The sequence below is a fragment of the Cebus imitator genome, unplaced genomic scaffold (assembly GCF_001604975.1).
Source record: "Cebus imitator isolate Cc_AM_T3 unplaced genomic scaffold, Cebus_imitator-1.0 Scaffold228, whole genome shotgun sequence".
Lineage (NCBI taxonomy): Eukaryota > Metazoa > Chordata > Mammalia > Primates > Cebidae > Cebus > Cebus imitator.
Window position 1 is genome coordinate 3976151 of NW_016107543.1, and position 14147 is coordinate 3990297.

At 38.8% G+C, this 14147-nt stretch overlaps 2 protein-coding genes across 2 annotated transcripts in view; both read right to left on the reverse strand.

Annotated features, from left to right (window-relative positions):
• Nucleotides 1-286, reverse strand: part of LOC108281580 (keratin-associated protein 4-6) — a 6115-nt gene extending 5829 nt beyond the window's left edge. The window contains exon 1 of the mRNA XM_017497211.2: nucleotides 5-286. Coding sequence (XP_017352700.2) covers nucleotides 5-246 — 242 coding nt within the window. The 5' untranslated portion in view covers nucleotides 247-286. The remainder of the gene's footprint in view (nucleotides 1-4) is intronic.
• A 4106-nt stretch (nucleotides 287-4392) lies between these two features.
• The window catches only part of LOC119466677 (keratin-associated protein 4-9-like), a 20308-nt gene continuing 10553 nt past the window's right edge, over nucleotides 4393-14147 (reverse strand). The window contains exon 2 of the mRNA XM_017497212.2: nucleotides 4393-5181. Coding sequence (XP_017352701.1) covers nucleotides 4810-5181 — 372 coding nt within the window. The 3' untranslated portion in view covers nucleotides 4393-4809. The remainder of the gene's footprint in view (nucleotides 5182-14147) is intronic.

Here is a 14147-nt window from a genome sequence, read left to right on the forward strand (position 1 = left end):
GGACACACAGCAGCTGGGCCGGCAGCAACTGGAAATGCAGCAGCTGGGGCGGCAGCAGGTGGTCCTGCAGCAGGTGGTCTGACAGCAGCTGGGGCGGCAGCAGGTGGGCTGGCAGCACACAGACTGGCAGCACTGGGGCCTGCAGCAGCTGGACACACAGCAGCTGGGAGGGCAGCAGGTCTCCTGGCAGAGGTCTTGGCCGCAGCCCTGGTCAGAGCACACGGAGCCACAATAGGAATCGACCATGGTGTCAGAAGTTGGAGGATCTGGGTGGGTTTCCAGGAGAGTGAAGTTCTTGGGTTTGAAAGCCTTCTGGGCCCGTGACCCCTTTTATACCCTGCTGAAGACCCGTTGCCACCACGCCATTATTTTCTTGTTATTATTTGCCTGCTGGAAAGCTTAGTCATGTAATTGCATAATTGTGTGTTTCTAGTTAAATACTTCAAAACAGAAAACATAACATGTTTTCTTTTCCTGCTGTGCTCCTGCGTTTTCATTGGAAAAGCTTGTCATATTTCTTCCTTAGTCAGTGTCACCTTCGTCCCTGGCCTATGCAGTGTCTTTTACAAAGCGCTGGTCATGTGACTCTCTGACTTTTTTTTTTTTAAATATGACTCTCCCTCCTACCTATAGATTGCTCTCTGCAAATCATGGGTACGCTTTTTGTAATATGGATGTATCTTTTGTTGTCAAAGAATGTGTTGGTCAGGTGAAATGCTGGAAAGGAATTAGAAGGAAGGATTCATTTGGGAGAAGGATGCCCTAAGGAGGATGACTCTGATCCCATGTGTGCATCGTGGATGGTCTGGGAGATGGTCAGATCCCAAGGAAGTTCGAAACTCTGTGCCAGATCTTATTCCACAGCCTCCAGTGAAAGTACTTACCCATGACTCACTGCCTTTAAAGGGCAAAAACACATTTGCTGTATGTCCTATAGGATAGCCGTTAAGAGTCGGAAGTTTTGATTTATTTATTTATTTATTTTTCTTGAGACGGAGTCTCGCTCTGTCACCCAGGCTGGAGTGCAGTGGTGCAATCTCAGCTTAACGCAGTCTCTGCCTCCTGGGTTCAAGCGATTCTCCTGCCTCAGTCTCCTGAGTAGCTGGGACTACAAGCAAGTGCCACCACGCCCAGCTAGTTTTTGTATTTTTAGTAGAGATGGGGTTTCACCATTCGCCAGGACAGTCTCAATCTCTTGACCTTGTGATCTGCCTACCTCGGCCTCCCAAAGTGCTGGCATCACAGGCGTGAGCCACCGCACCCAGCCTSATTTATCTTTGATCATCGGACTTGCATGATGGATTTTTCATTTACAAAAGTAATTGTTATATYTAAACAATATTCAGAATTATTAAGTCTTCAATAACATGCATCAAAGATGTTTTACTAGGGACTCCGGGTGTAGAATGGATAAACCCTCATCTTTTTCTTGCAGGTACTTGAATGAGACGCACGCATAGGAAACAGAGTTTGGCAAAAATAAAAATAATTACAAATATTTTCATTAAACCACTAAAACAAAATTGTATAGTATGTGGATAAGTCCCATACACCTTCTGTGTATATATATTACTTGTGAAGTATTGACTATGTACCAGGCTTTGTGCCTAATATTTATGTTTCGTTTTCACTCTTTAATACAACCTTATGAAGTAGTGTACATTTGTATTGCTCTTTTAGTGGAATACTCTAAAGAAGCATTAAAAAGTTAAACAAACAAAAACTGGTCCAAGATTAAAGAGAAAGCAAGCGTAATATGTCTTACTGTAGCCAAGAAAGCCATAAAGAATAGTTTGCTAAACTTTCTGAAACTGTTTTATCTTCTTGGAAGATTTCATCTTTTTTGTCCTCTCTGCAAACTCCTACTTACGTGTCAAGACCCAGTTAACATATTTCCTCCTCAATAATATTTTTCCTAATAAGCTACCCCATTTATGTATCATTATTTCCTGCCTTGCACTCATAATTTGATACATTCTACCCTGTTATAATAATTTACTTCTGTCATTCCTCCATGTGCAATGCAAATATCCTGAAGCCATGGGCTACGGCATTTATTCTTGTTACCGTGATAGTCAGCATACAGCACACTCGTGGTAAATGTTTGTTGAGTGAATGAAGGCGTTTTGATGACATAGAGGCGTGTAAATCCTTTAAAATTGACTTCCGGATAAGAGAGGGAAAAACATTCCAAACAAAGAGATCATAGTTTCATTTCAGGAAATTTACACTTATTTATGTGGTAGGTAACATGTCACCTGATAAATAACATGTGGCAAGTTGTGGAAGTTAAGAATCAATTTATAGAATGAGACTTGTTTACAAATAACCAGGGATGCAGTGTTTAACACTCATGCCTGTATTCACACAGGAAAAAAGACAGGAAGCAGGTCGACACCAAATGGTAACACTGGTTCTCCTTCACCTCCTGACTTCCCACTTTTACTTTTATTGATTGGTGTAACTATTATTGCCCATTTGATACCAGTCAGTCAAAAATGTTTGCTGAACATCTATTGTCTTAGCTTGAATTCTACCCAAAGCAAACCTTGGGGAAAAAACTTCAGTGCACGTAATTTATTTGGGTGATGGATCCAGGAAGCACAAGTGAGAAAATGGGGAAAGTAAGACAGGAAATTTAGAAAATCCCAAGAATGTTTGTGCTAATAATGGTAGGTCCCCACTGTGGGCATCTGGGGACAAACCCTGGGGACAGGCCTGAGGCTGGAGGCACTTGGCCACCAAGATTGCACACCTGGAGGGTCAGCTGGGCATTAGTATTAATCATGAGACTAGATAAAATATGAATTTATACTAATCTATAGACTTTTATACACTAGCAGTCATTCTCTCTAAAATGTCATGGGAAAAAATGTACTCACAATTCTCAAGAGTAAATAGAAAAATATTTAAAAAAAATCTGACAAGCCCATGTGAAGAAAAGTGTTAACATTTTCTGGAAGACATAAAATAATGTTTGAATAAATGTCAGAACAAGAGATGTGCAACCAAAGCCAGGTTTTCACGTAAATACATACATGTGGTACAAATGCATTTAATGGGGATGTATCTCAATTTGTAACATTAGGTCTTGAATGGGATTGGCAAACACCGTGATGGGAAACCTACCTTTGGTCACATTGTTTTCTGTCATCGAAATGTTTAAAGCACATATATTTGTGTATAAATGATATAAAAATCCTCAGAAAATAATATATGTGATTTATATAAAATTTATAATTTTTCTACAGTCTGTTAAATATTTTTTCTGCTATGGTGTCTTCCTTCTTGTTTCTTTCATGAACTAAAATATTAAAAGTACATTTCAGTCTGTCATTTCAGCTCTCAAACTTACTAGGACAGCCTTTGTTCCCCAGGAAGCAGGCACTGAGATGGAGAGCAACATGCAGGAGGTTTATTAAAGCTCTTGGGATTAGCACTGAGGAGGGGAAGGCAGGGGAAGGGAGGGGAAGGTAAGGGAGAGGATGGAAGGTGGGGGGAAGGGAGAGGAAGGGGAGGGAGAGGAGGGGAGGGGAGAAGAAGGGAGAGGAGGAAAGGGGAGGGGAATTGAGGGGAGGGGGAGTGAAGGGAAATGGAGAGGAGGGGAAGGGAGGAGAAGGGAAGAGAGGGGAAGGAAGGAAGAAACTGAAAGATGGTAGTTTAAAAGATCACAGCACTGTTCACAATAGTAAAGATATGGAATCAGTCTAGGTGCCCATCAACAGTGCATTGGATAAAAAACATGTGACACTTTTACACCGTGGAATACTACACAGCCGTAAAAAGGAATAAAATTATGTCTTTTGCAGCAACATGGATGTGGCTGGAGGACAGTATCCGAAGCAAATTATTCCAGGAACAGAAAACCAAATATTGCATGTTCTCACTTGCAAATGGTAGGTAAACGTTGGGTACACATGGACACAAAGATGGGAATGATTGGGGAGAGAGGGAGAGAGGAAGGGCTAAGAATGGCCCATTGCTCACTACCTGGCGACAGAATCATTTGTCCCCCAAACCTCAGCCTCACATAACATGTAACAAATATGAATATGTACTCTTTAATTCTAAAATAAAAGTTGAAATTATTTTTTTAAAGATAATGAATTGTATTCAATCTTTCCAAAACGTTCCCCCGTTGTTATATTCATGTATATTTCATGACTTCAGGTTCACTCTTTTTATCTAAAGCCTACAAAATGACTAGTTGATTTGCCTAAGCCTGAAAAGACTTTTCTAGAAATTCTAGGCAGTGATTGATGTCAGTTGACCTCTGTTGGTAGGTTGGCTCCTGTGTGCTGTCTGCCCTACAGGTGTGGATAAAGCGTAATCACCCAGAACCCAAGTATAAAACCTTTGTAAGAAATGGAATAGCAATCGTATTCAATTTTTAGTGCCAATAGAATGAAGGTTTATTTTGGTACATGGAAACAACAAGGTACAAAAATCTTTGCAAAAGACTTTAAGAGACTTCCCCGGACTTCGAGGTCGGGGGCGTTAAGATCTGTGGCCCTACAAATGATGGAGGCAATCTTCGAATTCTTTAGGCATGATGAATAAATATCCTGAAGTCAAAGAGGTGGGGGGATGTTGGAGAGAAATTTGTAGATTTATTAGGAGACTCTCAATGAATTCATTTGGAAGGCAGGGAGTTTGGACAAAAGGTAGAGCGCAAATACAGAATTTCTAAGGATGAGGTTTGCTTATGGTACACAGATCCATTCCCTTGAGCACTCCACATGTTTTAAAGCAGAGCCTTCATCTGTAGGAAAGGAGGTGATAAGGAAGTGGTGTGTTCAAAGCAAAGATTTAGCAGCAAGAGGAGGCACAGGGCATGGGGTGGGGGCAGGTGGAGATGACACAGGTTGGACGATAGCAAGTGGTGTGGCAGGAGACTTGGCCACAGACTGGACGCAGGCAGCAGCATGGGCGGCAGCAGCTGGATTTCCAGCAAGAGGGGTGACAGCAGCTGGATTCCCAGCAAGAGGGGCGGCAGCAGCTGGAGATGCAGCAGCTGGGGCGGCAGCAGGTGGGCTGGCAGCACACAGACTGACAGCACTGGGGTCTGCAGCAGCTGGGCACACAGCAGCTGGGCCGGCAGCAACTGGAGATGCAGCAGCTGGGGCGGTAGCAGGTGGTCCTGCAGCAGGTGGTCTGACAGCAGCTGGGACGGCAGCAGTTCTCCAGGCCACAGCCCTGGTCAGAGCAGACAGAGCTACAACAGGAGTTGACCATGGTGTCAGAGGGTGGAGGTTCTGGATGGATTTCCAGGAGAGTGAGTGTTCTGAGTTTTATCTCTCCTTGCGCTCTCTTTTGCTTTTTAAACCCTGCTGAGGGCTACGGTGACCATGTAAATAATCTTGTTGTTTACATATTTCTAATAGAGCATCAGTTCTTTTTTTCAGTAAATTAGATAGTTGTGCTTATCTGGTAAATGTTTCTATAAATAGGAAAGGCACGATTTCCTTTTCCTGTTGTATTATGAGCTATCCAATTTGGTTACGCTAAGTGAATCAGCTTTCACCTCATGTGTCTTCGCATGTGTAGACATGACTTTGTGTGATTCAATTTCATGAGTGTTAATTCTTTATTTATTTGACTCCAGGATAACAGGTTGAGAATAGATTTTATGATAACTGAATCTTCTCTGCTCTCAAAGAGGTTAAACATAAATTACATGGAATGCTGGCAGGAAAATGGGATGAAAGATTCATCTTTTGGGGGTGATGGGAGGTGTGTATAATGAGTAGCACTGTGATTCCTTTGTATTTTGTGGCTGGCCAGTGATATAAAAGATCCCACTTAAATTCCTGTGTGTTTTGTTATTGAATCTATTCAGCTTGAAACAGATATAATGCAATGATTCACTGCTTTTTAAAGTAAGAACACATTGGCATGATGGGTCTCTTTATAAATTATTATTGGCATGTTCTTCAGAGATGTGGATCATAGTCAATATTTTTGTTCTATTTTGTTGGTAAGCCAATACCTAATGAATGTGTTTAACTGAAGTGTTATTGATAGTATATTTTCTCATACTCGAAAGCTGTTTTCTCTCACAATATATGTTGGAGATATTTTGCTAGATACACAGAGAAATAACGAATCAAGTTTTAATTTTTGTCCTATAGACATTTAAACAAGACAAATAAGAACATGTATAGAAAAGAGTTTAACAACTATTTAGAGAATTGTGTGATTAGTGAACAAGATAACAAGTATAATTTAATCTGTACACTTCCAATGAAAGATGAAGCAATACTAATATTTATAATTTGTTGAGTGCTTACTATGTGTCAGGAATTTTCTGAGTCCTCTATAATTGTTATCTTGTTTATACCTCACAAGGATTCTATGAGGTAGACACACATTTTTTGAATTCTTCACATCAAAGATACTTGAGGCCTAGATAGATTGAAGTCACATGGTGTATAATAGGGAAAGTATGTCTCTCCTAGAGTGTTCAAGGAATATTTTGCACATAAACATTTTGCAATTAAATCCCTCCTGATATGTAAAAACAATTATTTGTAATTGAAAATATGCATGGTATGTTCTCACTCATAAGTGGGAGCTGAACAATGAAAACACATGGACACAGGGAGGGGAACATCACACACCAGAGCCTCGAGGACAAGGGGAAGGAGAGCATTGGGACAAATGCCTAATGCACGTGGGGCTTAAAACCTAGATGATGGGTTGATGGGTGTGGCAAGCCACCATGGCATATGTATAACTATGCAACAAACCTGCACATTCTGCATATGTATCCCAGAACTTAATTTTTATTTTAAAGATGCATGGTAAGAAACCATCATAAACAAAGTAAAAACGCAAATGACCAAATATGAAAAAAGACTCTCAATTTATATCACAGACAAAGGGTTAATAGTATATAAAAGACTTCTGAGACTGGGCACGGTGGATCACACCTGTAATCCCAACATTTTGGGAGGCCAAGGCAGGAGGATTGCTTGAGCATAGGAGTTCGAGACCAACCTGGTCAATTTGGTGAAACCCCATCTCCACAAAACAAAATTAGCTGGCGAGGTGGCATGCATCTGCCCAGCTACTTGGGAAGCTGGGGCAGGAGACTCGCTTGAACCCAGGAGGAAGAGGTTGCAGCGAGCCGAAATTGTACCACTGCACTTCAGCCTGGGTGACAGAGTGAGACTCTGTCTTAAAAAACGAGAAGAAAAAGAAAAATGACTTCTAAAAATAGATTAGAAAACAGACCAACAGCCTAACGGGAAATTTAAAATGCAAACATTTTATCACCATATAAATATACTCAATCTCATGCATAATAAAAGAAATGAAATCATATGGTATGGCCCTTCTCACCTGTTAGATTGTCAAAAATTCAAAATCTGACAGCATTCTCTGGGAGGGAGATGATGTGAAAATAGGCATGCTCATATTTTCTGGTGAGGATTTGGCAATAACTAGCAGCGTTATTCTTTGACTCAGCTATCCCAATTCCATAAAATATCTCAAAGATAGGAAAGTATATGAAAGGTGTTGTGCGAGATTATTTATAACAGGTCTATTTGGGAAAAAACAACTGAAAACTACAACACTGGATACAACCCAGGTGTCCTTCAATCAATAGGGTACTGGTGAATAAACTGTGGTGCCTTCTCACGATGGAGTACTATGCAGCTGCTGTGAAAAGGAATAAGAAGTGTCGCTATACACTGCTACAAATTAATCTCCAAGAGATATTGTTAAGAGACAATAAAGCAGTAGAGAATAATGTGTACAATGTTCTACAACAATATGTCTGAAAAATCTAGGATATAAATATCAAAAGTATATTTGCTTACACTTTAAAAATGATAGAAGAATAGAGAGAAGAGATTTAAAAAAAAAAAAGGAAAGAGGGGTTTCTGTCAAAACATCAAATTTGCATTTTAAGTATATGCAGTTTATTATATGCCATTGTAACTTAATGTAGCTGAAAAACAAAGAAAAAATAATGGAAGAATAAACCATATTTGTGGGTTTTTGTTTTGTTTCATTTTGTTTTTGAGATGGAGTCTCGCTCTGTCTCCCAGGCTGGAGTGCAGTGGAGCGATCTCGGCTCACTGCAACCTCCACCTTCCGGGTTCAAGCAATTCTCTGCCTCAGCCTCCCAAATAGTTGAGATTACAGGCACCCACCACTACGCCCAGCTAATTTTTGTATTTTTAGTAGAGATGGGGTTTCACCATGTTGGCCAGGCTGGTCTCAGATTCCTGACCTCATGATCCATCCCATTCAGCCTCCCTAAGTGCTGGGATTACAGGCAGGAGCCACAGCACCTGGCCCGTATTTGCTTTTTAGAAGTTGACTCATAGAGGGTGAAGGGATTAGAACAGAAAAGATAGAAATAGACACTAGCTATTTTTTTGAATTTATCTTTTTTTGTAGCTTTGACTTTGCACCTGTGTAAATATTTTACATATTTATAAAAATATTAAATTTTTTAAATCTCTCAAAATCACTAAAACCACCACTGCACAATGGAATATAACTGAGCATAACTTCAGAGAAAGTAACTATCCTAAGACCAAAATGATTTTTCAAAAACCTGTCAAGTTTGTTTGCAATAACTATATTGTTGTCTTTAGTATTGGCAATATTATTCCAGACTGTTGTGCACGCATTATGTAATAAATAAAATGAGTAATTACACCCCGGAACTGTTATTTTTGGCCAAGAAGAAAAGAGATTTGCAGGAAAAAGATATGAGGTTAAGTAAAAACCCTGTAATTCTCAGTAGAAATGCTGATGTACTTTATCTTTTAAAGTGTCATCTATGATTTCTTTCAGCAGTGTTTTGTAGTTTTCCTTGTAGAGGTCTTTTGACTCCTTTGTTAGGTATATTCCTAAGAACTTTTTTGCAGCTATTGTAAAAAGGGTTGAGTTCTTGATTTGAGTCTCCACTTGGTCACTGTTGGTGTATAGGAGAGCCACTGAGTTGTGTACATTAATCTTGTATCTGGAAACTTTGCTGAGTTCTTTTATAAGTTCTAGGAGCTCTCTGGAGGAGTCCTTAGGGTTTTCAAACACTGCTGAAAGAAATAATAGATGACACAAACAAGTGAAAACACATCCCAGGCTCAAGGATGGATAGACTCAATATGGTGAAAATGATCACACTGCTAAAAGCAGTCTACAAATTTAGTGTCATCCCCCAAAAGCAAATGTAATAAAAACAAAGATAACTCTCTGGGACCTAATTAAACTAAAGAGGTTTTGCATGGCAAAAGGAGCAGTCAGCAGAGTAAACAGACAACCCACAGAGTGGGAGAAAATCTTCACAATCTATACATCTGACAAAGGAGTACTATCCAGAATCTATAACAAACTCAAACAAATCAGTAAGAAAAAAACCAAACAATCCCATCAAAAAGCAAGCCAAAGACATAGACAATTCTCAAAAGAAGATACACAAATGACCAAAAATGAAAAGAAATGCTCAAAATCACTAATGATCAGGGAAATGCAAATAAAAACCACAATGCAATACCACCTTACTCCTGCAAGAATAGCCATAATCAAAAAAATTTAAAAAAAAAAACAAAACAGTAGATGTTGGCATGGGTGCAGTGATCAGGGAACACTTCCTACTGCTAGTGGGAATGTCAAATAGTACAGCCACTGTAGAAAACAGTATAGAGATTCCTTGAAGAACTAAAAGTAGAACTACCATTTGATCCAGCAATCCCAAGTCATTATTTGAAAAAGATACTTGCACATGCATGTTTATAGCAACACAATTCACAATTGCAAAATCATGGAACCAACCCAAAGGCCCATCAATCAACAAGAGGATAAAGAAACTGTGGTATATGATGGAATACCACTCAGCCATAGAAAGGGATGAATTAACAGCATTTGCAATGGTCTGGATGAGATTGGAGACTATTATTCTAAGTGAAGTAAATCAGGAATGGAAAACCAAACATGGTATGTTGTCAATGATGTGTGGGGGCTAAGCTACGAGAATGCAAAGGCATAAGAATGATACAATGGATTTTGAGGACTTCAGGGAAAGAGTGGGGGTGGGGGTGAGGGATAAAAGACTGTAAGTATTGTGCAGTGTATACTGCTCGAATGATGGATGCACCAGGATCTCACAAATCACTGCTGAAGAGCTTGCGCATGTAACCAAATACCACCTGTACCTCAATAACTTATGGAAAAATAATAAATATTTTTTTAAATCCTGTTGCAACACTATTCAGAAAAAAAGATAAGCCTTACTCTTAAGTGTCCATAGGCACTTACATATAACATAATAAAAGGAAAGATTTTGGTGACAACCTCCGCTCCCTGCTCAAGTGATTCTAGTGCCTCAGCCTCCCAAGTAGCTGGGACTGCAGTCGTGCACCACCACACCTGGCGAAGTTTTGTATTTTCAGTAGAGATGAGGTTTTGCCATGTTGGCCTGGCTGGTCTTGAATTCCTTGCCTCAAGTGATCCACTCACCTTGGCCTCCCAAAGTGCTGGGATTACAGGCGTGAACCACCATGGTCAGCCAAGTTTCATGTACTTTCAGTGAAAAATGAGATAACATAGACAGTTACCATATGAGAGTGCTTGCCACGTGCCAGATCTTCTGTTGAATGCTTTGTAACTATTGTCTTGATCTTTATTCTCAAAGAACACATGAGGTACTCATTATTCTCTGAGTTTAGGCAGAAGTGAATTAAAGTGGCTGTGTCCAGTAAGAGTCTACAAAGTGTAAACAACAGTAATTCTGCACCTTTGATTGTGCTGTTACCTCTCCTTAGAATGTTCCTTTTACCATGTCAATACAATAAATTCTTACTCTTCCTTTAAGTTCCAAGCCAGATGCCCTCTCCTTCCTGATGTTTTCCTTGGCTTATTATTTTATTGACATCTCATCTTCTCCTCCTTTATGGCTGACATTGTGCCACAGAGCACTCTAACTCAGCACACAGACTGTAACCTGAAGGTAGGTGTTTATCTGTGTGTCTCCAACTGGAAGGTAAACACCCAAGATGAATACTTTATTCATATGTTGTTATCATCATGCTTGAAAATGAGTACATCATTCATGTTTTTTTTTTAATTTCTGGAAATTCTTTTTAGATATAATTTTGTTTTGTAATTACACAAAATCTTTATGGTTCCAAAATAAATTCTACAAAAACGAGGCCTATTGAAGGAGGTTTTGCTTCTATTTCTGTTCCCTCCTTATATTCTCTCCTTTCCCCATAAATCATCATTTCTTAAATTTAAAGTTTTTCTTCATATCTTTATTTGAAATGTAAGTGTGCCTGTATTTACATATTTATGTCTTCTTTATTTGTTAGACAAGTGGTCACATACTAGAAATGCTTGGTTTCAATTTGCTGTCACTTGTAGCGATATATTGTTTATTCCACTGGAGTATGTTTAGATATTTCTCATTCCATTTTCAGTGAAAAACTATTCTGTTTCATGGACATAACAGAGCTTACTTAGTCTCCTACTGATGGACATCTGGATTATTTCTAGGCTTTTGCTATTAAAATAATATTCTGGACTCCAAAGCAAGGGATATTCAATAAATCCCTGTGGGATCTACCTTATTATTTCATTTACTTATTCTATATTCTTATTAATTTTTCTCCACAGTTCTCTCATTAGTTCCACAGTGGATTGGAGTATTCGATTATTGGCTTGTCTTATTTTTATTCTTGTATTACCTGTAGCTTCTGTATGTGAAGTTTTATCTCTATATTTCTATGTTGATTGTAGCCTTTAACATAATACCTTTTCCTACTTAGTCTTCTGCAATGCTTTTTGGTATAAGTCTAACTTGTGGGATATAAGAATTGCGGCCCCTGTTTTCCTCCATTTGCATTTTCATTATCTGTATCTGTGTCTTTATCTTTTCACTTTTAACTTTCTGATGCTTGTCAATTTACTTGTGTCTCTTTATATACAGCATAATGTTGAGTTTTCCTTTTTTTTAAGCCAGTCTGAAAGTCTTTGTTTGAAGTGAGTTGGGCCTATTATATGTATTGATATAACCAATATGCTTGACTTTTATTATGTTGTTTTAATTATACTTATATATAATAAGTTACCTTTATATATAATATATGTTAAATATTTCTCTCTCTCCCCCCTGCCTCTTTATCTTTCTCTCTCTCTCTGTCTTTCACTTTTAAAATTCTAATCTCTCACCTTTTAAATTTTCTCTCTCATTCTCTCTTTCTCAGTATGTCTTTTGGTATTTAGGAAAGTTTGTATTTTTTTCTAATGGTTACCTTTATATACCTCATGAGCTCTATTTTTTAGCAAATGTCAGTTGATTCTCTGCTTACATAAATATTGAAATTATCTAGTTACATCTTTACTCCTCACTCCTTGAGCATGAAGTGTGAATTCCTGGTTAATACCTAGAAGGTAATCAGCAAACTTCTACTATATATAATTGCTCTCCTTTCCTTCATGCTTTGATAGCTGCACTGTCAATACATTGCTGTTACATATCCTCTCTTAAGCTTAGCATTCACTCTTATTCTTAATTCCATAGGATATATATAGACCCAGACCTCATGTAGATGTCCTTCCAATATCTTTAGTCATTTTGGTTTTGTGAAGTTCACTTGTTAATAAATTCTTCAGGATACACTCATGGGAGAGGATATTCACTGAGCTTTTTCATGCTTATAATAGTTTATTTGTGGTCTTTATACCTGAAGTTCAGTTTGGCTGAATTTAAAATCCTTGCCTCACATTTTCTTTCCTTGAGTGTTACTCTATTATCTTCTGAAAATTTTATTAAAAAAAAGTGTGAAAACAACATCATTTTCTTTCCTTCTAGTTAACATAAACATTTTGCCTAGATGTTCAAATGATTATTTTATTTTAAATAACTATATTTTTCTTTTTTTTCCATCTATTTATTTTATTGCATTTTAGGTTTTGGGGTACATGTGAAGAACATGCAAGATTGTTGCATAGGTACACACGTGGCAGTGTGATTTGCTGCCTTCCTCCCCATCACCTACATCTGGCATCTCTCCCCTTGCTATCTCTCCCCAACTCCCCACCCCGCACTGTCCCTCCCCTATTTTCCCCCAACTGACCCCATTGTGTAGTGTTCCCCTCCCTGTGTCCATGTGTTCTCATTGTTCAACACCTGCCTATGAGTGAGAACATGTGGTGTTTGATCTTCTGCTCTTCTGTCAGTTTGCTGAGAATGATGGCTTCCAGGTCCATCCATGTCCCTACAAAGGACACTAACTCATCGTTTTTGATGGCTGCATAATATTCCATGGTGTATATGTGCCACATTTTCCCTGTCCAGTCTATCATCGATGGGCATTTGGGTTGGTTCCAGGTCTTTGCTATTGTAAACAGTGCTGCAATGAACATTTGTGTGCACGTGTCCTTATAGTAGAACGATTTATAATCCTTTGGATATATACCCAGTAACGGGATTGCTGGGGCAAATGGAATTTCTATTTCTAGGTCCTTGAGGAATCGCCACCCTGTCTTCCACAATGGTTGAACTAATTTACACTCCCACCAACAGTGTAAAAGTGTTACTATTTCTCCATATCCTCTCCAGCATCTGTTGTCTCCAGATTTTTTAATGGTAGCCATTCTAACTGGCATGAGATGGTATCTCTATGTAATTTTGATTTGCATTTCTCCGATGACCAGTGATGATGAGCATTTTTTGATATGTTTGTTGGCCTCATGTATGTCTTCTTTTGTAAAGTATCTGTTCATATCCTTTGCCCACTTTTGAATGGGCTTGTTTGTTTTTTTCTTGTAACTCTGTTTTAGTTCTTTTTAATTCTGGATATCAGCCTTTTGTCAGATGGGTAAACTGCAAAAATGTTTTCCCATTCTGTTGGTTGCCGATTCATTCTAATGACTGTTTCTTTTGCTGTGCAGAAGCTGTGGAGTTTGATTAGGTCCCATTTATCTATTTTGGCTTTTGTTGTCAATGCTTTTAGTGTTTTGGTCATGAAGTCCTTGCCTACACCTATGTCCTGAATGGTTCTGCCTAGCTTTTCTTCTAGGGTTTTTACGGTGTTAGGTCTTATGTTTAAGTCTTTAATCCATCTGGAGTTAATTTTAGTGTAAGGTGTCAGGAAGGGGTCCAGTTTCTGCTTTCTGCACATGGCTAT